The following is a 26665-nucleotide window of genomic DNA, read 5'->3' as shown; positions in this document are numbered from 1 at the left end:
GAGCATATGCACCCTGCAGCGCCTGGCGTAACTTCCTGATTCTCTCAGTAGTAAATCCTGAGAGGAGGGCTCTCCAAACTCGGCAAACGTTAAGCCTTGTGGACTTCAACTCCCAGAATTCTTTATTCTGGCTGGCTGGAGAATTCTGGGAAGTGAAATCCACAAAGCTTAAAGTTGCCAAGTTTGGAGACCTGTCCTAGAGTGTGGGAATAAAGGCTGCTGGACAAGTACACACACACACACCACATGTGTTTCTCTCCGTTGAAAATTTAAAGCAGTTTTGAAAAGTTAAAGAAGACTCAATAGTTCTATTTGGTTTTGTCGAATGTCAAATCCTGACAGTTTTGAACAGGCCTTACTTTGTGGCAGGGGTCCTCAACCTTGGCAACTTTAAGACTTGTGGACAAATTTTAAAAGTTGCCAAGGTTGAGGACCCCTGCTTTATGGGATGTCCTTGGGACAGACACACAGGAGAGAAGCTACTGGTGTATTTTATATCATGAAAGATTAGTCTGAAAAATTGATGTGACGTCTTTGGTTTCCTAGCTAGAAGCTTGCACAGATTCTTCAGCAGGACTCTATTTGAGGGCACACTTGTACTGCCTACTCAGCTTGTGAGGCTCGCATGCGCCCTTGTAAGGTTTGTTTTGTGAAGCATCAAGGAAAATAGCTTTCGCCAACCATAAGTCACTTTATGTCAGCATTCCTCCTCATGCACTTTAGATTCCCGGGGTGGTTTCTGGAGACTACATCAATCTTGACAACTCATTTGCTCAACCCAGACAGCCTTTCTCAACTTAGGGTCAGCCCAGTGGACGTGGGGCTTTAACTCCTATAATTCTTCTCTTCAGTTTGACTGTTGACTGTTTTTGATCAGGCTCTGAACTCTGAAGACATCTGAAAGGCTGCAGGAGGTTATCTGAGATTTAGGAACCCCAGTCTTCTTTTCGGGTGCAATGTAGCGTTTGGGAGATTGTGAATTTAATTGGAGCTGAGTGATAGCAAGGATGCTTTCCTATTTCACCTTAATCCTTTTGGATGTGATTGCTTTTACCTTCCCCATCAGCTTTCCCCAGCTGCTTTCTATTACGGTGAAAAACATACAAGCAGCTCCATATCTTTCTCTTCAGATGACAAGAAAGAGAGGGGGAAAAGCGGCTGTCAGGACGAGCAATCTGCAGCTAAATTTCAGAGAGAGAAAGAGAGAGAGATATATATAAACTAAAAAAAAAAAAAAAGCAACTATGCGGGTTTTCTCCGTCTCATCTTGTTTGCCCCATCGTCTGTTCTTATAAACATTTTAAAAGCCTTGCACACGGGAGCGCATCCAAAGGCTGCACGTCATCCATTTCTACTCCCGCAGAAGGAAACCCACCAATCGCAAACGTTCCTCTTTGACCTGTGTTGATAACAACGTTCCAGCTGTAATGAGGTATAACTGAAGTTTGTTCTTAAACAGTTGCTCTTTCAAGTAAACTTTCTGCAGTTTGACCTTGAATCGTTCCAGGCCAGACTCCACAAACGGGCTGCAAAACGTTAAACGTTCTCCTCCTTATCGTCCTCTGACTCAGCTCGTCCAGTCCAAAATGGTGCCCCTTAACCCCCATTATGCCGCAGCAGCTTTTCTTCTGCTGAAGCGGAAACACAGCCAGTTAAATAGCAAAACATTTGAGGGTTAACTACTGGCTGATTTTTGGGAAAAAAAAAAAAAAAAGTATGTTCAGAAGGCATTGTGCCAGAAACCATGAGCGTCTGCGTGTTATTTCCATTTGAAATCACAGTTATGATTATCATCCCATTTCTGGCTTTGTAGGCACTGTTTTTTTTAAAAAAAAATTAAAAAAAAATTGAACTAGGCTGAGTATTCTTACTCTTGCCAAATGTTCCATGCTGAATCCTAAATTGACAGGTCCTCCAAGCAGCCGTATTTATAGAAAGGTGGTGGGAAGGAGCTACGGAAGAGAAAACAGACTCTCAATTAGCATTTTTTAAAAATGCCAAATGAAAACGATAGAAGGCCTGGTACAGTAACAGTAGCGTAAAGTCACTCTCTGAAGTCTAGTATCGCGCTAAGAGGGAGATCAGTGGGCTCTAAATTAGACAGAGATGACAGAATAAGAGAGTTGGAAGGGACCTTGACGGTCTTCTAGTCCAACCCCCTGCTCAGGCAGGAAACCCTATCCAGGGGTGGGCAACCTTGCCTCTTTTATGACTCCTGGACTTCAACTCCCAGAATTCCTGAGCCAGCACTCCCAGGAATTCTGGGAGTTGAAGTCCAGGAGTCATAAAAGAGCCAAGGTTGCCTACCCCTGCCCTGGACCATTTCAGACAAATGGCTGTCCAGTCTCTTCTTAAAAACTTCCAGCGTTGGAGCACTCACAGTTTCTGGAGGCAGGTTGTTCCACTGGTTAATTGTTCTGTCAGGAAATTTCTCCTTAATTCCAGATTGTTTCTCTCCTTGATTAGTTTCCATTCATTGCTTCTTGTCCTGCCTTGACCTCCCCCCATTCTTTGTGGTAGCACCTTAGATATTGGAATCTATCTATCTATCTATCTATCTATCTATCTATCTATCTATCTATCTATCTATCTATCTATCTATCTATCTATCTATCTATCTATCTATCATCTGCTTCATCCCAGATCGGACTTGTAGTAGTCTGCAGGCAGGGATATCAAAAATGCTCCCCATCTCCATCTCTCTCATATAAATATGAACCTGGGTCAGCAGGAAAGGCTAAGCAGCTAATTTTAGCAGCGATGATAAAGAGCAGCTTATGTTCTCTGAAATTCATGAAATCCACCCATCCATCCTTTGGGAATATGCCTCAAACTTGCCTTCCGCTCTTTCTCCTCCGGTGACACTGAGCCGGTAAAAGAGGGGTTGGTTTCGCACATCCTACTAGAGAAAGCTAAAGAAAGATTGCAGAGTTATGATTCAGCAAGGGGTGGGAAGTTAGCCGTTATTTGACTACATCGCATGGCCCAGCCATCCTCCCCCCCCCCACAGCTTTCACAGGATTCTCAGCTTGGGTACAAAGTGTGCAGTGAAGGCAACAATTAAATGTTATTAACCTGGGTTTCGGTTTGGTGTGTTGTGCGTAGCGTCCTCCTTGATTTGCAGCGGTCCCACAGCTCATCCCTCTTTCCCTTTCTCTGTGTTCCTCGGTTTTTTCGCGGCTCCTTGCCCGCCAAAGAAGGTTGTGCCGCTCAAGGGTCGATTCTCAAGATTCTGCAGAGAGCTTCCTTTCTCCCCTCGGTCACTGCTGGGATCCCCCAATGGCCTGGGGTCAGCCAGATTCATTGAAAGTAGTGGAGCAAAGATGGCTGCATTGCTCAGGTCTCTGAGTCCCCAATTCCCCAGGCTTCTTCTGGCACCCAGGGCAGAAAGACATCTGTCCTCCTTCCACTCCTCATGACAGGAGCCCGGGCTCAGTGACACTTGCATAGGCCTTTTCTTGGTCCCATGCAAGCACAGCAGCATAGAACCAAAGTAGAAGAGAGCACATTGGGGTGGCTATGGACAGAAGATCTCCAGTTGACCCATAGTCAGGCAAGGACTTGTTCCTCCTCATGCAGCTCCTTGTTCAGCCTCTTATGGTCCAGGATCGACTGGCTAAGTTGGGATAATGCTGACCAAATGCCAGCTGTGATCAGGACGGCGTTGGCACAAATGCATCTGGGGCAAGGGTTGTTCCTGTGTCTTTTTCCTGGAGGTCTTTCTCATGTTCACTCATGCCTTACTCTCTTCAGCTTTGGGCTACTGCGGTGTGCTATTTCAAGAGCTGCCCTTGAATACCATGGAGAAACTACAGTTGGTCCAGACTGCAGTGGAATGAGTAGCTATGGGTGTGCCTTACGTTGCCCATAGCAACCTACTTCTCAAGCTGCACTGGTTCCTGAGCATCAGACAGATGCAACTGAAGCTGTGAGCTGCCACTATAAACCCTATAGTGGCCTGTGGACTGGATAGCTACAGATTTGCTAAGATCTGGCAGGGATGGTGCGCTCTGTGTCCCATCAGCAAAGCGAGGTCATTTTTGGGAACTCACGAAGACGTTCCCCTCTCTGGACCCCTGCCCTTTGGAAGATGTTTTCCTCTGAAGTCCCCCCCCCCAGCCCTGTCCCTGTTGTTCCCCAGGAAAATGGACTTTTTAACAAATCCTGGGCCAGGGTGATTTGTGATCTTACTTGGCTAATGTTCTTTCTGTATTGTTTCCTCACCATCTTTCTCTAAAATATGTTTACTCGTGTTGGAGATTGTTTCTGATCATTGTCCAACATATAAAGTTGCTTCGGTGATTGAGGTGGCTGATAAATGGATTAATTAAGGTCAAGAGCTCAGAGGACGTCCAGATTTGCCTGGATTCCCAATACGTCGCCATCCTGGTCTGTTCATCCTTTTGGGTCACAAATTGCGCAAGGGCGGTCCTTTTGCAACCCTGCACTTCATCCCGTCAGGAGGCAGACTAACTTAGAAGGATAAATGTTGCACAATTCCCTGTTGTGGGAGCAGTTTTTTTAGAAAAGGGAAAGAGAAAAGTGTGCGTGTGTGTGTGTGTGTGTGGAGGGCGTGGATTCCTAGCTGTACCATTCTGAAATGTGCACTTTGGCTCAGAAGCAGGAACAGGAAGGCAAAGAAACGTTAAAAGGAAAGCTTGGAAAAAGCAGAGCTAAAATGGAATTTGAAAAGGAGCCAATCGCGAACGTTAAGGGTGTGTTGCTTTTGTTTATAGCCCTCAGAGAAAAAAATTGCAGAAATTAGTGGCATCCACAGGGCGGCCCTTGGTTTATGCATTGCGCCCATTATCTTCCAATTTCTGACACCTGCAGACCCCACTGCAGAAATATCCAGAATTTGTTTTTTTTGGGGGGGGGGGCAAAGGCTGCTGTGCTTAATGCAGCCTAGCTATTAAGCACAGCCTCTGCCAGAGACGCCACTTACCGGTGTTGTACCTTCCTGGGTTGGGTTATCCATTACCAGAAGAAGGGCAGATGCATTGCCAGGAAAGAGGGCGAAAGGAAGCACAGACGTGCATTCTGTCTGCGTGTGCTCTTCCAGAAACATGGATGGGACCTAGGAATAATGGCTGGAACTGGAATACTGATGGAGGACGTTTCAGCACAGCAGGGAAGACTGCGACCAGACGCCTGCAGCCCAACTTGGGCAGGCACATCGGTGGAATCGACAAGTAATCCTCAACTTGAGCCCAGAATTTCTGTTGCTAAGTGAGATGGTTGCTAAGCGAATTTTGCCCCATTTCACAAGCTTTCTCACCACTGTTGTTACGTGAATCACCGCAGCAGTTAAGTTAGCAACAGGGTTGTTAAGTGAATCTGGCTTCGCTTGTCGTAAGGTCTCAGAAAAGGGGGTCCCATGACCTGGGACACAGCAACCGTCATAAATACGAGTCAATTGCCAAGCCCCTGAATTGTGACCACGGGGAGGCTGCAACGCTCGCAAGTGTGAAAAACGATCCTAAGTCACTTTTTTCAGTGCCGTTGTAACTTTGAACGGTCACTAAATGAACTGCTGTAAGTCGAGGATGACCTGTGGCTTGGAGAACCATTCTGAATCGGGCTGAGGTCTTGGAGAAAGCCGTCTTTTTGGAGGCCAAAGGAGGCCTGCTCCATCAAGCAAGACGGATGATGGCCATTTAAGAGGAACGGAGGAGTAGATCCCACATAACTACCTTTTAGTGAGCTCTCCTGGAAGTGCTTCCATTAGAACAAGTGTAGCTGCCACCGCACATGCGGTGGCGATGATGGATGAGGTAAGGAAATAGTTGAGACAGGTTCGGCTGCGAATTTCAAGTCCCATCGGACCCATTAGATATTGGACTGCTCTCTTCAATTTACTTCCTGGGACTGGGCCAAACAGTAATGCAGAAACATAACACAAAGGAAGGTGATTGGCCAAACAGCCCAAAAGTCCATGGCAGGAGAGGTTGAGACACTAGCATTTGAAGTTACTCCACTGGGGAGATCTCAGATTAGTTATAATAATAATAATAATTATTAATAATAATAAAGTTGGAGGGGATCTTGGAGGTCATCTAGTCCAGCCCCCTGTTCAGGCAGGAAACCCTATACCATTTCAGACAAATGGCTGTCCAGTCTCTTCTTAAAAACTTCCAGTGTTGGAGTATTCACTGCTTCTGGAGGCAGATGGTTCCACTAGTTAATTGTTCTCACTGTCAGGAAATTTCTCCTTAGTTCTAGGTTGCTTCTCTCCTTGATTAGTTTCCACCCGTTGCTTCTTGTCCTGCCTTCAGGTGCCTTGGAGAAGAGCTTGACTCCCTCTTCTTTGGGGCAGCCCCTGAGATACAGGAAGGCTGCTACCATGTCCCCCCTCGTCCTTCTCTTCATTAAACTAGACATATCTAATTCCAGCAGCCTTTCCTTATATGCTTTAGCCTCCAGTCCCCTGATCATCTTTGTTGCTCTTCTCTGCACTCTTTCTAGAGTCTCAACATCTTTTTTACATGATGGTGACCAAAACTGAATGCAGTATTCCAAGTGTGGCCTTACCAAATTGTCTGAAGGCTACCTTTGCTGAAGGCTACCTTGGTGGCCTCACTTCTCCTTGAGTCAGCAGAAACCCGGGCTGGCATTAGCCCATGACTGATCCCCTCCTGGCCTGACAGCCTGTTCTCAGTCGTTGCTCTTTTTCTTCCAGGGAAACAGTTGACAAAGCCTAACAGTTTTTACCTCCCATGTGGTTGCTGCTGGATGCACTGGCTGGAAGGGGAAAAAAAACATGACTTTAATCCCAGCAGAATATTGTCTCATACATGCTCTGGGGATAAACGGAAGGCAACTGAGGAAGAGTCAGCAATGACTGTCTCAATCAGTGTGTCATGGGTCTGATTAACGAAACACTTCAAAGAACCTTTAGGCATTTTTTTGACCTAAAAAGCCTTTATTAGTGTTACAGAGATGTCAGCAGGTATGGTGGAATGCTAAGCTCTGAATTTCCCTTCTTTTGCAGGCATTTCCCCTCCCCTATTTTGGGGTCATGATTCACATCTTCCAATTAACTTGGAGGGCAAAGATTCACTTCCGTTTCTTTTTCCCGGGCTTTCCTTATATTCTCCTCCCCTTTCACTGTCACCTGACTTAACTCTAAAAATACCAGACAGTTCTGCATATATTGTCAAAGCAAGAATATTCAATATTAGCAGCGTTGACACAGTGTTTCTCAACCTCAGCAACTTTAAGAGATGTAGGCTTCAGTTCCCAGAATTCCTCCGGCAAAACACACTTTGCCACCGAGTCTAGGACAACCATGTGGTTGGGTGGGATCATTTATATAGCCTGGACTGTCACTGCAAGATTCCTGGGATCATATTACTTGAAGAGTCAGTGAGAGAAGCAACCATGAGACAGTGGAAGCATCTTTTAAGAGTGTCAATCAGACGTGAACTTAATTTGTGGAAGGTTAAACCTCTAAAGCAGGGGTCCTTAACCTTGGCCACTTTAAGACTTGTGGACTTCAACTCCCAGAATTCCTCAGCCAGCTTTGCTAGGCTTCCTCTCAACTCAATGTGCCCAAACATCCGGTTGTGGTCAATTAACTCAAAAAATGGTGCTACATTACTCTGGACTCCGGGAAATGTTCCTGTATTTATCTCTAGGGCTCAGTAGCCAGTTTAACAACCTGAGAGGGTCAGTGTTTGAATGGGAGATGACCATAAAAATCCTAGAAGTACCTTGCATAGGGCTGGTAGACGGCAACCCAATCCAATAATCTGAAATAAAGGCTGTGTATGGAATATGCAGAGGGTGCTAGGTTTATATTTTGAGCAGGATTGTATCAAGCCTACTAGGAGCTACATCAAATTACTGTAGCCCATCAAATTACTGTCACCAAGCGGTCTGAAATAAGATAACAAACGAAAAATCAGCCTAGAAGCCAGTTGGCAAGATCCAGATAAGGCTCCCGGACTGAGAACTAACCCGATTCCCACAAAGTCATTTGGCTGGCTAGACAAGCTGCAACACAACCTTGACACACGCTAAGAATAATGACCCTGTTTGTCTCTTTCTCTCCTCCCCCCCCCAAGTCTAAAAGAAGTCATTTGTCCTCTGGCTTATTATTAGTCGAAAGAGGCAATGCATAAGGCCGTTTCATATCTTGATAAAAGGAGCAACTGCAGCACAAGTCACACCAGCAGCTTCTGAGCCACGAGGCCTGGTCTGGTTGTCCAAAACCTCCCAGATTCATACAAAGCTAGATCTTGACAAGTGTGGGGGCAGAAGCCACCCAACGCAAGGAGACACGGGACCGGCTTGAGCTTGCCAAATGATGTGTAAACTGCAAAAGGAAAGAGGGTCTCTATTGCTTTTCCAGCTCTCCTCCCGCCCCCGCCCCCATCTCTTGCTTATCTGGCTGTTGTTTATGGCAAGGGAGCGGGTTCAGGCCATGATCTCCCAAAGTGGGATTCCTTTTCTCTCCCCCCCTCCTCATCCCAACACATATCCAGCAATGAGCCTGCGCCACACACCTTCTTCTCTTGCACTGCTTGAGCTTCAGGTTTCATTCATGGACCATTGCTGTTTGTTTCCACATTGCCAGCTGGAGGGGGATCCATTCCCTCCACCTGTTTCTATCGTCCAGATACTGTCCCCCCAAAGGACCCCCCCCAATCTCCACCCCAAGGAATGCTCCCCAGCCCTGTCAACCCTGGGCGGAAAAGACAGCAGCCGTGTCATCCCGCTTTCCTCTTGAACAGAATTTCTGCATCCTTGCCCTCACCTGCTCCCTGACTCCCTGCCAGATCCCCCACCCTTCACAAGAGGCCCTCTGCCTGGTCCTCCCACCCGTCAGGAGTGGGGTCCTCAAGGTTGCGCCGAAGTATGTGCCTGGCCAATATCTTTGGCGTCGCTCCACCTCCTCCCTTTGGCTCCCACCCCAGCCTCCGAAAGCAGCTCCTTCCAAGGGGCACCCCAAAAATAAAGCAACGTTGAGCTGGATAGCCCCTCCCCCAATGCTGTAGGAGAAGCACAAGGTATCCTGGATGCATGCCCAGGTATTTGCACATGCATATTAAAGCATCCACGGCATAATCTGAGTTTCCCTGTTGCTCTGGGCTACTAGCAGAGATGCTCCCTTGCAGATTTAAGGTCAGAATCTGGGCAGTTCTGGCTGTCTCAAGGCAGCCACCCCTGTGAAATGGAAGCATGTTTTTTATTACAGAGGCCCCCAACCTTTCGGGCACCAGGGACTGGTTACATGGAGAGAGGCTTTTCCACGGACCAGAGGGTGCCTGGTTTTGTGTGCTGCTTTGCTTGTTTGTTTGGACCGGTTGCTGGCCTGCCGCGGCCCGGTACTGGTCCACGGACCGGGGGTTGGGGACCCCTGTTCTAGTGTACATAAATACCTGGACACTGAGGTGCTGCAGTTGTTTATGACTAGCAGAAATCTGATTAGAAGCGGCCAGTTACACGGATCCTGCTTGGTGCATCCACACCATGGTTTCAGTCCCCAGTTGCCTCCCCTGCCCTAATGCTGCCTTTGTTCCCCACAAAATTCTTGCATTAAACGCCTCGAGTGCTACACATGGCCTCATTCTCTGGCTAGAAGCAAAAGCAGGGAACGTTTTGCTGGTGGTCCCTTAGATGTAGCTAGCAGCCTTCACCATTGGCCACGTAAACAGCTGCTGTGAATCAAGTCAAGGGCTAAAATTCCCCCTTGGCTCTTTCTGAGAGGTCAGCTTATTGCTTCCTTCTCCCCTCTGTGCTCTTGTTGTTTAACAATATTTGCAAATTGCTGGTACTATTATTGTGATTATGAAAACGCCCGTTGAATGTTTGAAAGTAGAGAGAGTGCTTTCTCTCTGAACCCTTGCTCTGCCACACACAGGTATAAGCCGTTCTCGTACCTAAAGCGGATATTAAGGAGCAGGGAACTTTGAGGCTCTCTTCCAAAACGAAGGCCATGCAAGCTTGACTCCTGGTACCCTTTGCTCTAGATCAGTGTTTTTCAACCCCAGCACCATTTTGAGCCCAGGAATTCTGGGCGTTGAAGTCCACCCAACCCAAAGTTGCTGGGATTAAGAAACATTGCTGTAGACCAGGGGTCTGCAGCCTTGACAACCTTAAGGCTTGTGGACTTCAGCTCCCAGAATAGCGTAGCTGGCTGAGGACTTTGCTTGCTTGGGCGGCCCAGTTGCTGGCAGCCCGGTACCGGTCCACGGACCGGGGGTTGGAGACCCCTGCTTTACATCGCCTGATTGGTCCATACATTTTATTTTTGCTGGTGATAAGGAAGAGAGTCAGTTTGGCCCAGATGTTTTTAGCGCAGCACTGAGAGACGGAAGCTTTGGCACCAGATCAGCCTTTCTAGGGAGGATGTTGATGTTGCTGCCAAAATATCCCTATTTTAGTCGCCGTCTAGGAAATTCTTTTTTCAAAACACGGAGCTCTGACAGGAAGGGACTTCGGAAGGTGAGAGAAGCAGCATGGTTTCCCCTCCCTGATTCTGACTTTTGCCTGAGTGTTCAACTGATCTCAAGAGTTTAGATTTCTAAACAATGGGTGTCACAGGCACAAGAGGCCGGCAAGTCCATTCAGGGGAGCTATTTCCCCGGAGCCCTTGTCCTGAAGAAGAGCCCTGGTGGCGCAGTGGTTAGAAGGCAGCATTGCAGGCAAACTCTGCCCACTGCCAGGAGTTTGATCCTGACCGGCTAAGGATTGACTCAGCCTTCCATCCTTCCAAGATCGGTAAAGCGAGGATCCAGATTATGGAGGGCAATATGCTCTGGACTTGGAGAGGGCTCCAAAGCACTATGAAGTGGTATATAAGTCCTTGACTTACAACAGCTCACATAGGGACTGTTCAAAGTTACCACAGCACTGAAAAAAGTGACTTATGGCCATTTTTCACACGACCATTGCAGCATCTCCATAGTCACGTGATCAACATTCAGAGACTTGGCAACCAATTCGTATTTCTGACGGTTGCAGTGTCCCAGGATGACCTGATTAGCTTTTGAAAATCTTTGCTAAGCAACGGGAAGCCAGATCCACTTAACAACCGTGTTACTAACTTAACAGCTGCAGTGACTCACTCAACAATTCTGACAAGAAAGGTTGTAAAGTGGTAATGGGTTTAGAACTGTCTTGGTTGGCAACAGAAATTTTGGGCTCCATTGTGCTCGTAAGTCGAGGACTTCCTGTGTACCATTTTGAGTCAAGCTGAGAGCCAGGTTACACGATGGCAGAGTTGCCCAACCTTGGCAGCTAGAGTGACTCTTTTCTGAAAACGGCTTAGAAACTTTTAGAAATGTAAAGTGAAAGACTGAGACTCCATTTTTTTCTGCATTCTGCTGTACCCAAAAAAGTCGGAGTCATTACTTTTCCCCCCCTCCTTTCTTTCTGCACCTCTGTCGTCTTTAATGTTCTTCATTTTTATTTGCATTTTATCTTATAACAAACTTTAAAAAAAAAGTTAAAAAGAATTAAGGAAGTTCAGTCCATATTCTAATTCTAATTCTAATTGTAATTCAGAACCGCAGTTCCTGAGCAACAGTGTCACAGCTGCAGAGGATTGCGCTATCACCCATTTTTCCAATTTAACAAATGAAGCAATAATTACTTTGGCAATAATAGAAATCCGGGCGGTCACAATTGCGGCATTAAGCATGGGACACACGTGGCTGCCTCTGGTTCGGGCCCAGTGTCGGCTGCTTCTGGGCTCCATTTTCCTAGGTCTGATTTAGATGTCCCTTTCTTGGAGCTGGGATCTGAGACACTCACAGTGGGACTTGTTTTCCTGGTTGGTTCTTCGTGTCGTTTGTTTTTTTCTTTTGTTTTTAATGTCTTTATTTGGATGCAGCACGTTCCCAAAGGCTCTGTGGATTTCTCTGCTTAGCATGCCATGCAATCCGCCCGCACGGCGCTGCCAGGGTTTGTGCCACCTGCTCTGAGCACAGTTCTTTCAAACAGAGAGACTGCCGCTCCGCCAAGCAGCGTGATAAACATTGGTGTGTTGCGTTTTCCGGGACAAGAGAGTGCAAATTCTGTGTCAGGGAAGAAAATACAGGACTTTGAGATGGGGAGGCAGGAATGGGAGCGTTGTGGGTGTGACAGAATTAAAGGTTTTAGCTGAGAAAGTAAACATTTTAAGAGTTGCACCCCTGCATCTGTTTCTACATGTCCCAAGTCTCTGGATAAATAAGAACAAGGAGCATTCGTTATAATTATAAAAGAAAAACAGACTCTTTATCGCCCTTGGGGTGGCCAAACGTCCGTGGCTTGTCCATTTGAAATGGAAGCCCTCAGGACTATTTGGCCGGAAGTGCTTAGAACAGGGGTCCTCAAACGTGGCCATTTTAAGACTTGTGGACTTCAACTTCCAGAATTCCCCAGCCACCCAGCCAGTTGAAGTCCACAAGTCTTAAAGCGGCCACGTTTGAGGACCCCTGGCTTAGAAGCTGAAGGAAGGATGGTGCAAATGGGGAGGTAGAACGGAAGAAACAACAGGCCTGGAGGGCATGAGGATGAGGGGAAGCTATCACAGGACCAGATTGTGCTCAGCCTCCATTTTGCATGCAGAAAGTCAAGAAGCACAACGGTGGGCATCAAAAGTAGGGATGTCCCCTTATTTAAATGTGGAGTGGTGTGCCAGCTTCACACTTCCCTGTTCTGGCGCCCTCTAAACATGCCGTTGACTGTGCTGGCTGGGAAATTCTGCGAGAGTCCGCCCTAAAATAGTTAGATATATGTAAGTGAGAGGAACCTGTCCAGGCTGAGGCCTCCAAATCAGCAGCAGAATTTAATTTTGAAAAGTCTCCTAATGCAGAGCCTAATTCCCGAGTAAGCTTTTCTCTTCCTGGGGCATGCGAGCCTTTCTAGACACCGTTTTCCCCCCTATCATTCAAATCCAGCTGTTCAGGACCAATGAAATGAGAAGTTGATCTTTTCCCATCCTTTAATTTCATTTTTAGAAGCAGCAGGGGATCAGGATGATTGGAAATGCATCACCGTGCTATGACGGGGATTATCTTTTTTCCGTCACGTCTTCCTGATGGAAATCATCAGACAAGGACATTTTCCTTGTTCCAATTAAACTTTTCCACAACAGGCAAAGTGCAGGTTTTATATTTGGAAAAGGAGGAATAGGAACTAGGCCCTGGCCTTGCTCCCGGGGCCCTGTGATTCTCCAGTGGCTTTTTCCTTTTAAACCTAAGGAGTCTGTTTTAATGCTCTTCGGATGAGGGCTCCAGATTGGCAAGTTCTGTCGCTAGTAGCATCCCCCTCAGCAAAAGTGGCATTTTGCCCTCTTTCTCCCCACAGCATCCATATGTGGTTTAATTAATGTTCAGGGTAGAATAGTGCCAGAGCAACTTCAAGACATGCTTCCACAAGACTGCTGGGGAAAAGAGCGGGAATCAGGCTTACAACAACAGGCTTGTAACGAGTGACCTGTTTGCTCGGGAACCTTGTGTTGTTACTGGAGGCGGTGTAGTTCTCTGGAGCAGGATCTGGAAACAAGATGCATCTGTGGTGCTTGCAGAATAAAAGAGCTGAGTGTAAACCCCAGAGCTGATGAGAGAGATTCAACTGTGGGCGTTTATTTAGCTCAGAAAGGGCAGAAGGGTGTCTACCGTTAACCCCCCACCTGCTTTGTGAGCACTGGTGACGACTGCTAAAATGGATTAGATGGGAGACTCCCAGTGACCTTTCTCCCTTCTGTTCATCTAGACACGTGATACATCTTGCCATCCTTGTAGCCACCAAAAGGATCCGTGTCCAGGAAGGTGGCATTAGGACCGGCCCAAGACATTTGGGTACCTGAGACATAACATGGAACATGGAATCTTAGGATCAAAAGGGATCTCAGGGGCTTTCTAGTCCTACCTCTTGCTCAAGCAGAAGATCTTGTACCATCCTGGTCAAAGGCTTGTTCAGTCTCGTTTTGAAAACCTCCAGCTGTGGAGCACCCACAACTTCCGGAGGCAAACTTTTCCATTGATTAATTATTCTCACTGTCAAGAAATTCCTTCTTCTAGGTCAGTGATGACGAACCTTTTAGAGACCGAGTGCCCAAAAACCAGCCCCTCCCCGCCATCCCAGCTCCACCCCCACCCGCAGGGCCATCCACCGCCTCTATGGCCTGCCGCAGATTACCCAGGCGGCCCAGCAGTGCTATGGCAGCCACGCCTTCCACCTGCACTCTGTAGCATCATCTGCGCGCGACAGGACACAAGGGCACAGTTATGTCCCTGCTGCCTGGCTGCCATGTCCTTGGCTGCACTGCTCTGTGCGGGCCATGCTCGAGGGTGACTCTCCTCCGGGGGGGCTACTGGTGAGGAGGGGGCCGTGGGGGGAGGCGGGGCTGGGGCGATGGTGCGCGTGCCCACAGAACGGGCTCTGAGTGCCGCCTCTGGCACCCGTGCCATAGGTTCCCTACCACTGTTCTAGGTTGTATCTTCCTCTTTTGCTATTTGTTTATCGGTTGGCTTGTTTACAATTATTGGCTGCCCATCTTACCTTGCTGGCAAAGAGGAAGATTGCCCCTTCCCCTTGCTAGCAAAACCAACGAATGGGGGCAGGTGAGGAAGGGAAACCATCCGAGTTTGCCATCTCCGCAGCAGGCTGAGCGCTGGGCTGCGAAGGGAGCACAAGGCAGCTAGAAGCGCACTGATGAAGTCTCCTGTCCTTCCTCCCCAGACAACTGGGCAGAAACCTCAGCCTCTACTTCATTATGAAGCTGCTTGGAAAGATGCAGATGTTCTCAAACTTCTGGCAAGAAGAAATCCAGGTGAGTGTGGGAAACCACGGGAAGGGAAGGGAAGGATCTGGGGTGCTGTTCCACTGGCTGTCTTTCAGCACAACGGAAGGTATCTTGGAATAACATTTTGGGGATCGTCCCCAAAAGAAAAGTCACAGGGGTGTTGAGTTTTGCTTATAGACCTTTTCCTGTTAATTTGTGAAAGCCACCAGTTGTGAAAGAGGCACCTCCCTGTTCAGGGGACATTGTAGACCAGTGTTTGTCAATCTTAGCAACTTTAAAATCTGCGGAGTTCGACTCCCAGAATTCCCCAGTCAGCCACTAAATCTTAGAATTGGATTGCTGAATGGCCTGTTGTGAAAGGACTGGGACGCCGTGAAGAACTTCAAACTTGGCCCTTTGATGACTTGTGGACTTCAACTCCCAGAATTCCTCAGCCAGGCTCAGCCAGAATTGTGAAGTCCACAAGTCATCAAAGGGTCAAGTTTGAGGACCCCTGATCAAGAAGTTCAGAATCATGGCCAAGTTAATTGGGCCTCCATAAATTGAAATACATTAACCGTGTTAACCCTACTTGCTACCTGAGGCTGAAAATATCTTCGTACGTGTTGTGGCTGAGTGGATTCTACAAACCCAACCATTTCGTCGGGTTGCTTTCCTGGAGGGCCTTTTCACACTTGTTGAGCCTCACGTCAAGCAACCGAGGAGCTGAACTGAATTTAGTACACAAATCAAACCAATACCTCCGTTTAGCTGATTGCCGAAAGATCTGCTGCCACGTCTCTGCAGATGGCTCTCACGCTAGCCTAAGCAGCTCCCCCCCCCCCCCCCGGTCCTTGTCTTCAAAACACATCTGCAGCCCCGTCCCGCCATGTGTGCCTCCGCCCTACAAAACAACAAGAGGGGAACCCGAGTCTTCCATGCCACTGAGCAGTTCTGTCCCAAGGGAAGGAGGGAGGCAGGAGAGCAGAAGACAGGAGGGATTGTCCCAGGGTGGAACTTCACAGCCACATTGGTCCTCCAACTTGCTTCTGTCTACGGAGAAGGCCTTTGAAGACCCACAACGGGGACATCCTGCATCCTGCCCACTTTCCAAGAATATGCATTTAGGACATTTGGTAGTTGTTTCCTCTCGGTACTTTTTCATCCTCATCTGGGTCCTATCATTTCCCAGGGGTTAAAAAAAACGGGGGTGAGGAGACCCACAAAATGACTTTTCAAGAAGACCGCGCGCGCGCCACATGTGACCAACTAAAGTTGAGATACTTCCTGGCTTTGATTTCACCCCTTTGATCCTGACGCCCGAGTCTTTCTCTTGTTTTTCTGCGGTTGGGGCTCGTGAAGGGTGGGGAGATCCCTCTCCGAGGAAAACCACATAAGAGAGACTCAGGTTTCTTCCACGGGCTTTCCCGAAGAGCTCTTTTAAAAGGTTCATTCTTGCATCCTGCTCGGGATATCAGCATTTCTTACTCATTCGCACATGCCGCCAGCCATCCGCGCAAAGGAACGGCCTTTAATTTATAACCCGAGATCAGACCCAGATGAATGCCTTCTTTGTAGGTGACTTTTTTAAAAAAAATAAAAATAAAATAAAAATCACAGGACTTCTTTGTTTCCCAGTAATAATTGAGCCTTAGCTAAATGGAAAGGGCTTTGGGTTTCTCAGCCAATTTTAATTCTTCACACTTGGCATTTATACATTGTTTTTAGGGCGTTGAAAGTTCTCCGCAAGCCTCACCTCGGTTATCTTTGCTCGAGTCTGTGAAATTAATTAGAAAGTGAGCGTCTTTCTCCCGTTGCAGATGAAGGATAGGAGTTTTGTGCTGAGGGCCAAAGTTGTGGGTGCCGCATGGCTGCCAGAAGTGGATGGAGATAAAATCAGAGGTGGGCAGAGCTGAGAGCAGAAATAGAACCAGTTGCACGTTTTATATCGGCCACCCTGTCTTTTCTCCCTTCTTTCCATGAGTCTGTCTTTTCTCCTCTCCACTCCATGACTGTCTTCAAGTCTTCGGAGCAGAATTTCCACTGCTAAGGCGGGTTTTTAAGTAAGTGAAGTGCCCGATCTTACAGCTTTCTTTGCCATGCTTGTTAAATGAATCACATGGTTGTAAAGCAAATCCAGCCGGGAAGGTCACAAACAGTGATCACATCACCCCAGGATGCTGCAGCCATCATAAATACTTGCTGTTTGCCAAGCACTGGAATTGTGATCATGTGACTATGGGGGGTGTTGGTGTTGCAACGGTTGTTAAGTATGAACAAGAGTCATAGGTCACTCTTTCCAATGACATCCTAACTTTGAATGGTTGTTAAATGAATCGTCATAAGTTGAGGACTCTATGGTTGCCCTTGTTTTCTGGAAGGCTCTCTCTCCCCCCCCCAAAGATACATTGCAAGCCCCAACTCTATCAGGAAGTCCTTAAGACCCCGGTCCTTCTCCCAGCCATCAGGGATCACTTGAGTGAAAATCCCCCTTTGGCTACTTCATTGTGTGCTTGGTTGCTATTTTATAGTTTAAATTTATATATTGTATTTGTTTGGTGTTGTATGGTGTCCGGGGGGGGGGGGGGCATTTGGGACATATACTTTATTTTGCACGTTGAAGGTCATCCAGAGTCACATTGGTTGAATTGGGCAATCTTATAAACCTTAAAAATCTGTAATCAATCAATCCCATCTTTCTTTTCCTGCACCTTTTCTTGGTTCCTTCCTCTCTCTTTCTCTCACACCACTTTGGCTTGCAAGAAGTTGGCCTGGATCAAAGTTTCCTTTTGCCTAATGAGAATCTTTCTTTCCTCAACCTAATTGCTATAGGATAGAATTGTGGGGGGGGGGGAGGGAGAGGCATGGCAGAGAGCAGCATCCAAAGTGGATTATCCCTTCCACTAATTCTTCTCCCCACCATCCTGCATCCAGTTTTGGTCACCACAATATGAAAAAAATGTTAGGAGTACAGAGAAGAGCAACAAAGAAGATGAAGGACTGAAGACTGGAGGGGATTGGATATGTCTTAGGACTAAAGGTGACACGAAAGCCAATATTTGAGGGGCTGCCACAAAGAAGAGGGGGAGTCAATCTGTTCCCCAAAGCATCTGAACAGGAAGCAACAGATGGAAACTAATCAAGAAGAGAAGCAATCTAAAACTAAGGAGGAATTTCCTGACAGTGAGAACAATTAACCAGTGGAACGCCTTGCCTCCAGAAGTTGTGGATGCTCCAACATTGGAAGTTTTTAAGAAGAGCCTGGATAGCTACTTGTTTGAAATGATATAGGGCAGGGTAGGCAACCTTGGCTCTTATATGACTCGTGGACTTCAACTCCCAGAATTTCTGGGCCAGCCATGCTGAGGGGAAAGGGAGAGGTTTCCAAGCTGAGCCATGCTGGCTCAGGAATTCTGGGAGTTGAAGTCCAGGAGTCGTGAGGGGGCCATAGTTCCCCCATGCTGGCTCAGAAATTCTGGGAGTTGAAGTCCACGAGTCATAAAAGAGCCAAGGTTGCCTACCCTTGATATAGGATCTCCTGCTTGAGCAGGGGTTAGACTCTGTAATTCTTTTAAGTACGGAAAGGGGGGGGGAACCCCATGTAAACCAGGAGTGGACAACTGTGGCCCCTTTATGATCTGTAGACCTCAACTACCAGAATTCCTGAGCTGAGTTGCAGTCCACAGGTCGTAAAGGGGGGCATAATTGCCCACCCCTGATGTAAACTGATCTCTCCCTCCACTGCAGTCCTAATTGCCCCGTAGGAAGAAGGGACGGAGAGGGAGGTCCTCTTGCTCCACCCCTGCTGTACCCAGGGAGAGTTGAGGAAGGGTCAAGTTCTCCATCTGCCCCCCTTTGCAGCAACCAAGGAACGAGTCCCAAAGCCCCAAGGCAGATCTTGCTCGATTCAAAACGAGGTTCTTCCCACCACCAAGGAAAGAAAAACTTGTTGATCAGCAACTGAGTATGATTTTTGAAATTGCCTCTGCAGTCCATCACAGCGTCCAATTCTCTGGCTTCTGCACTTGAAGGCATGCAAGTGGGCGGCTCATGTTTGTATATATACATACACGTTTCGTGATTCATCCTGGCACTAGCTATTGTTTAAATATTCTCTACCACATCTTTTGAGGAAAGAAGAATAAGCAGTCAGCAGGCACAATGGAGAACGGTGGGAATGGACCGGAGGGAGCAGGAGATTGGACAGATTGCTTTAAATCTCCCCACCCTCTTTCCCCCCCCCCGCCCTCCCCAACTCTCTGGGGAAATGAAATTTCTGCTGGTTTGTTAACATTCAAACCCTCCACAGGGTTGCGCAGAGTATGAAACGAGCTTTGGAGGCAGGAAAGAGGTGTCCAGGCAGAAGGAAGAATAATATTTTAGCAGGGCAAGTCCACACAGGTTCAGGACTGCCAGCTCAGCCTGACAAGACACACCATGTCAAGGCTGGCCAGGGCGGTGGAGACTGGCCCGAGAAGGAATCCATCTAAATGTCCCCTGCGATCCTGACTTTGCTGGAACTAAAACTTCAGGCCTACAGAAACAAAATGTAGCAAGTGACAAGCTCAGAATCCAAAAGGATCTTGACCGACCTGAGCCACGGGCCCCGTCCAACAAAATGAAATTTAATGTGGAGAAAAACAAGGTTTTACACTCAGGCAGGAATATATTAGGCGAAACCTGCCTCAAAAACAGTAACGGTAAGAGGGACCTTGGCGTGCTAGTGGATGATCACTAAAATATGAGCCAGCAGTGTGCGGCAGCAGCCAAAACAGCTAACAGAATCCTTGGCTGTCTAAACAGAGGCATAGGATCAAAATCGTGTGACGTATTAGTACCGCTTTATAAAACCTTAGTAAGACCACACCTAAAATACTGCATCCAGTTTTGGTCACCATATTACCAAGAAGATGTTGAGACTTTAGAAAAAGGGCAGAAAAGAGCAGCTAAAATGATTAAAATCCTGGAGACTAAAACATATGAAGAACATTTGCAGGATTGGGTATATCTGAACTAGAGAAAAGAACCGGGGTGACATGATAGCAGTATTCCAATATTTAAGGGCCTGCTACAAAGAACCGGGGGGGGGGTCAACTTATTTTCCAAAGGACCAGAAGGCAAGACAAGAAAAATGGCTGGAAACTAATCAAGGCGAGAAACAACCTGGAATTAAGGAGAAACTTCTTAATAGCAAGAACAATTAACCAGTGGAACTGCTTGTCTCCAGAAGTTGTGGGTGCTCCATCACTGGAGGTCTTTAAGAAGAGACTGGACAGCCACTTGTCTGGAATGGTCTAGGGTCTCCTGCTTGAGCAGGGGGTTGGACTAGAAGACCTCCAAGTTCCCTTTCAGCTCTATTCTGAATTGAAAGTTGAGAGTTTTCTTTTATTGGTCAAGTAAGAGCAGAAGACAAGACAAGCCAGCCCCAGAAGATTTTTTTTTCCCCTGGAGAAAAGCTCTTTAACTTAAATTCATACCGTCCTACGTCAGCTGTTAACTCTTAAGCTGATGGGTTTCCAGCGCGTGGGCGAGACCCTCTGATGGAAGGCATCCCCAGAGCCCATCTCCGTGCGAAGTGCAGTTCAGCAAAAGCCTGCTCTCTGCCAGTGCTGGATTGGCAGCATTCGAGTCCCTGTGGCCTGAGTGGGCAGCAGTCCCAAAGGGGCTCCACGCAGCTCCGTCTGCTCCCTGAGGCTGCTCAAGGCACTTTTTCCAAATTCTGCCTTTTGCCCTCCGGCCTGTTGCCAATTATGGTGCATCTGTACACTTCTGATCCCACTTTGCAATCAGGTTTTGCATACTCCCTCTCCAATTCTCGAGAGGTTCAGGGCAGCTCTGCATAATGAGCAAGAAAAGAGCAATACTATTATGCCGTACTACTTTACAGTAGGAGAAGTATTTTGTGGTGAAGCTGCAGTAGCATCCAAAATGCTCATTTGCGGGATAGATGGATGGATGGGAAGGAGGGAGGAAGGAAAAAGAAAAGGAGTGGAAAGATAGAAGAAGATAAAGGGGGAGAAAGAAGGAAAAATTGGATGGATGGACAGACAGAAGGAAGGAAGGAAAAAGAAGAAAGGAAGGAGCAGAGAGGGAAGAGGAAGGAGGGAGAAGGAAGGAAGAATTGGATGAACAGAAGGAAGGAAGGAGGAAGAGAAGGAAGGAAGGAAAATGAAGAAAGAAAGTGGAGAGACAGAGGAAAGAGGGAGAAAGAAGGAAGAAGTGGAGGAAAGGAAGGAAGGAAGTTTTGCAAATGGCATCTGTTCCTAGCAGTACAATTATTTAAACTATCATTGGAATGATTGTCCCAACTTTGTAAAGTTGGGAGAAAGTCATAAAATGGAAGGTGGCCATTCCAGCACATCAGAGGGAAGCAAAGTGAGTCCCACTGCTCAGTGAGATCAAGTGCAGAGGAACTGCAATCAAATCCTTCAAACAACAGGGTGTAGGAATATATTTCGTACCTTTTCTTTGGTTTTTTTCCAGAGCTGGCGGTGGTGGGCTCTGCTACCCATCGGAGAAATTCCTACTTTAAGATGCCCTGACTGGTTTGGTGGCATGAAAGTACAGGCGGAGGGCTTTGGGGCGGGGCAGAGAAGCACGCCTGTGGCCTATGACTTTTCCTGTCCTCTTTTGAAAAAGGAGCCGTCTAATCACGGCCGGCTTCCAGCCTGAGCAGAACAAGAAGAGGCCGCCATAGCCCACTTCAGGCCTGAGAGCTCCTTAATCTCCAACTGTTTAAATTCTTCACACTTGCGCTATGTAAACGGCAGTCTTGGCTTTCTAATGACACTAACCCACACTTAGCTTGGGGGGCTGGAAAGAGGGCTGTCTCTCCAGTGGAGGCCCGGGAGAGTTAATTACGTTTCCTGGGCTCCAACGGGATGACAACAGTCCAGGGGCGTTTTTTTCTAGAATCCCAACCTGGCACCCACGTCACTCCGCTCCCGCTCCCATGCCACTTCGATGGGAGACAAAGAGGGTGGTCAAGAGATTGTGCCGGGGGGGGGTCAGCGCCCTGTGAATCGAGGGCTTTCAGCAGAAACCCACATCCTGTCCTCCAGAAGGTCAGGCGCGCTGGAGCAACAGAGCCTGTCTTTCAAGAATGGCCTTCGCTGATCTTGGGGGGGGGGGTTTGAAACTGGCTCCCTTCCACTTGCCTGCTGCACCATTTCCTTTTTAGGCTCGAAAATCCAGGCGGGCAGAAACTGGAGTGTCCACAGCCGTCCCCAAGGGGTGGTTTGAGAGGGCCAAGCAGTTGCCTGATTGGCCACACCGTGCCTTGAGGACTAGGAGTGCTGGCTTTGTGCCAGGCCCTTAGAGGGAGCAGGCGGCAGCCTCCAAATTGCCAGGCTGTTTAGCAGTACCTAAACCGCCCCTGCTTTGAGAAAAGTGCCCCTCTTTGGTTTGGTTCTTCTCCCGTTGCGAGAGAAGCCGGTCTGGAAGTTTTGGTGTCCTTATAGGAGAGCCATGTTAGTGTGTGTACCAACTAACGTTATATGAAAGACAAAAGAGCTTTTGCGAGGTGTACCAGGGCCGATGCAAACATTGGCACGAACATTAAGAGTCGCATCAACTGCCAGAATGTTGGAAAAGCATCGGATTGCATCTTTTCAGACATAACACATTGGACTGAGCTTGTGTCAGACTCCTTCGGACTTCTATACAGGCAGTTCTCAACTTACAACGTTTTGCTGAGGGACTGTTTAAAGTCACAACGGCACAGGAAAAAAGTGACTTACGAGCGTTTTTCACATTTACAACTGTTGCGGCATCCCCATGGTCAAATTTCGGATGCTCAGCAACTGGCACATGTTTACGATGGTTGCAGTGTCCCGCAGTCACGTTATCACCTTTTGCAACTTCTGATTAGGAAAATCAACAGGGAAGCTGAATTCACTTACAACCGTGTTGCTAATTTAACAACAGTAGTGATATTCTTAATAACTCCGGCAAGAAAAGTCATAAAACGGGGCCAAACTCACTTAACCACTGTCTAGTTTAGCAGCAGAAATTTTGGACTCACATGGCTGACCCACTTTACAACATTTCTTGTGGCTATTGAATGAACATTGTTGTCATTAAGTGAATACCATGGTCATTAAAGAAACCAATAGTTCGCTATGGATGTGATTTTGCCCAAAAATGGAAGTGCTGGTTTTCGGGAAAACCCTGGTAAAACGTAGTCGTGTGACTGCAGGATGCTGCAAAGAGCAGTCAATGCATCTGTGTGGCCAAGCACCCCAAGTTCTGTCATGTGACTCTTAAGGGGGGGATCCATTGTTGGAACTTTCTCCAGGTTGTAAGTTCCCTATTTCAGGTCAGTGGTAATTCTGAAGAGTCACTGAGTTGAGAACAATCTCTACCTTAGGAGAGACTGCTGGAGAATTCTGGACGTTGAAGTTCACACATCTACAAGTGGCCCAGGTCAAAAAATCTGCCTTAGGATACCTGACTGGTTTCACATCTGCGTGTTCCGATCCCAATCCCTAGAGCAGGGATTCCCAACACCCGGTGCATGGACCAGTACCGGGCCGTGGCATGCCAGCAACCGGTCCATGCAAACAAGCAAAGCCCCATCCACTGGATGCAGGCAGCACACAAAACCACATGCTCTCCAGGCCGCAGAAAAACCTCTCTCCATGGAACCGGTCCCTGGTGCCCAAAAAGTTGGGGATCTTTGCCCTGGAGGGCTCCTCTTCCCAGGAAAATGATGCAGTTCTCTCTCACTTCAGGTAGGGCCTGAAAAAGACCGTAGGGTACCAGGCGGATCATGACATCCCGGTTTCTTCCATGGAAGACTTGAGAAAGGGGAATCCCATACGACTGGCTCCAGGCTCCAGCTTGGCTGGCTCATCGCTCCAGCAACCCGGAGCTCTTTTCTCTAGTAGCAAAGCCACAAACCTCAGGCTTTACTGTCGGGCAACATCTGTGCACCATATGAGCTGTGGGGGGGGGGGTCTGTGGTTTAATGTGAGTGGCAAGTAGTGGTGGAGACTGCTTTCTTTTTTTCTTCAGAAGACAATCAGGTCTTGTAGGCATCCAGTGGCATCATCTCTCCCATCTTCGGCAACGGACTTGGCCTGCCTTACTGTGTGCTCCCTGCATTTGACTAATGAGAATCTTCCCTGAGTAGCTGCCAGTCAGTGCCTGTCAGCCTTCCATGCTAGACCAAACTAGGAAAACAAAGACACTCAAGCGAATGCTACTGTCCTGGTTCCGTTAGATGAGACCAGTAGAAATAAGAACTCTGAGGCCAGGGGTAGGCAACCTTGGCTCTTTTATGACTCGTGGACTCCCAGAATTCCTGGGCCAGCATGGCTCAGCTTGGAAACCTCTCCCTTTCCCCTCAGCATGGCTGGCTCAGGAATTCTGGGAGTTGAAGTCCACGAGTCATGAAGGGGCCAAGGTTGCCTACCCCTATCTGAGGCAATTGCTTTCCTCAAAGAACACTTTTAATGGCTACATAATGTCAGCATGAACAAAGGTGAAACCAAGACTGAAAGTTATCATCCCCCCCAAAAGGTTACAAAGTAAAAGTTGAACCCACCCATTTGTGTGTCATACATCACAATCCCCAATTAACACTTTTGGCCGGGCTTCCTAAGGGTAGCTCCAGCCTGCCAAACAGTTAAGCTGCTTGACCCTGGTTCCCACAAGAAATGTATTGTTTTGACTAAAGAATGCATCTTCCACCCTCCACCCATTGCTGTGGCAGCCGAAAAACGAAGAAACATGGCTGTATTCAGAGTGTTTGAAGGTCTGACACTTTTATTATAAGGTTACAGTACAAGCGGTGTGCCCTTGTTTCAATGACAAATTGAGTTGCTGCCCCAGAAAAGGTGGAGTTGCATTTGTGTGTCTTGTAAGCTGCAGCCTCTCAACTTCTCTGGGAGTATGAAATCTCAGCATTTTCTGCCCAAAGATGCTGAACTCTGTTTGACAATGAGACAGGAGAGCCTTGCTGTCAGACAGGCAGCCTGAATCACAGGCTTGTATAAAAGCAAACACAAATTGGTAGACACAACAAGAGAAGAGCCAAGAGGTGACTAGCCTGCAAGCCACAACTTGAACAGACTTCTTGGTTCACACATTGTTTGAAACCTCATTTTCCTGCGCTGTTTTTAACCGGAAGACTACGGTGTCCGCGTGCAGTATTGCATCTACTCTTTCTTTGTCCATGCTCAGCCAGGGGTGCTTGGACTGTTTTGAGGTATTTGGGGGATGCAGAAAAATGTGATGTTGGTGGCTGAATTTTGCTACAGGAATTTAAAGTCCACTTATTTCCTCAGATGATTGTACAATTTCGCCTTCTCTTCCTTCCTTCCCTGTTGTCATTTTCAATGGTTGTTGAACCCATCCCCAGCCGAAAGAAGAGTGATACCATTCTAACTGCCTTTATTCACAGTTCATCTCTCCTTTCCTTTGACTTGCCCATACCTCCCTTCTATCTGTTCTTCACTCTTGATTTGAAGTACCACGCTGGATGCAAACTCAGCTTCTGAGATATGGGACTTACACGTGAAAGTCAAGCTATCCTCTTACACAGAGATGGGCAACTAGGCCCCTTTTACAACCTGTGGACTTCAATTCCCAGATTTCCAATATTTGAGGGGCTGCCATAAACCTATTCTCTAAAGCATCAGAAAACAAGAGAAGGAACAATGAATGGAAACTAATCAAGGAGAGAAGCAACCTAGAGCTAAGGAGAAATTTCCTGACAGTGAGAACAATTAATCAAGGCTAGCCTGAAACTGGGTGCTTCATCACTGGAGGTTTTTAAGAAGAGATTGGACAGCATTTGTCAGATGTAATACACAGTCTCCTTCTCAAGCAGAAGTTGGACCAGAAGAGGTCCAGGATCCCTTCCAACTCTATTATTCTGGCTCAGGAATTCTGGGAGTTGAAGTTCACTGGTCGTGAAGGGGCCATAGTTGCCCACCTCTGCTCTTGCACACAGCAAACTAATATGTCAAGAAGACGAGATTTGACCTAAACATCTCCTTGAGATCTACTTTTTTGTTTATTGTAGACATTGTAGGTGTGCGGTTTTAGTTTATGGTGGCCAAAAATCAGAAAAGGTCTAGTAGGATCATTCCCAAGTAACAAGCTTTATTAAAGGGCATAAACATTTCTTTGCAAGCTACATTCACTTCATCAGAGTATCATGAACTACATGAATATTAACAGTATTGTGAAATATAAGAATATTAAGTTTTCCAGCTAACAGATTTTATTAAAAGGCATCCAGGAATTGGGACAGCTAAATGAGAAGGACCAATGCAGAGTAGATTAGAGTAGATCACAGTGGCTTAACACTAATTCAGTGTTAGACTTTGAATCTGTAGGCAATGCTACATATTAAGGTCCATCCCACATTATTTGGTTGGAAGCATATCCTAAAGCAGATGTGTCAGAAAGAGGTGACTGAGATTTGGGGAAGAATTATTCCTGTTTTAGTGGCAGAGAGGGGGTCAAATGGGATTTGGGGACTGCTTGCCCCTGGATATTTGAAGAACCTGTTTTGTTTGTGTGCTTCTGGTTGCATCTGTAAGTGTCTCTTTTCTCCACAGCTGCAGCAGCTTTGCGATCTTCTCCCACTCATGAGGCCTGCCTGCTTAAAGCAGGCTCTACAGAAGACCCAGAAGTTTCAGGAGAAGCCAACCAACAACCAGCAGAAGACACTGTCTGCTCTTGACCATGAGGTAAGAACAATGGAGGCAGAGGGAATGTTATAGAGGATTTTGTTGGTGCTGGGTGTAAAGAAGCAATGGAATGACCTGAGGATCCACAATTGAAGAGAACTCTGGGAGTTTTCATACTATCAACTCTGGGAGTTTTCATACTATCAATTTTTGCAGCTAGGCCTCCCACTGCTCTTGCTTTTATAAGATGGCAGAGACAGGACTCCATAACCCGTCATTTGATGGAGGAAGGAGTTGGTAAGAT

General features: G+C 47.3%; 1 protein-coding gene across 4 annotated transcripts in view; it reads left to right on the top strand.

Annotated features, from left to right (window-relative positions):
• Positions 1-26665, top strand: part of FAM178B (family with sequence similarity 178 member B) — a 73228-nt gene that overhangs the window by 6428 nt on the left and 40135 nt on the right. For all 4 annotated transcript variants that reach the window (XR_005557998.1, XM_039354322.1, XM_039354321.1 and 1 more), the window contains exons 2-3: positions 14677-14767; positions 26290-26421. Coding sequence is in view for 3 of the 4 variants with exons in the window: in XM_039354322.1 (XP_039210256.1) it covers positions 14677-14767; positions 26290-26421 (223 nt within the window). In the remaining variant the exon portion in view is untranslated. The remainder of the gene's footprint in view (positions 1-14676; positions 14768-26289; positions 26422-26665) is intronic.

Source organism: Crotalus tigris, unplaced genomic scaffold (assembly GCF_016545835.1).
Source record: "Crotalus tigris isolate CLP2741 ecotype Arizona unplaced genomic scaffold, ASM1654583v1 scf7180000018549.3470463, whole genome shotgun sequence".
Lineage (NCBI taxonomy): Eukaryota > Metazoa > Chordata > Lepidosauria > Squamata > Viperidae > Crotalus > Crotalus tigris.
The sequence above is the reverse complement of the archived record's forward strand: the minus strand, read 5'-3'. Positions and strand labels throughout refer to the sequence as shown.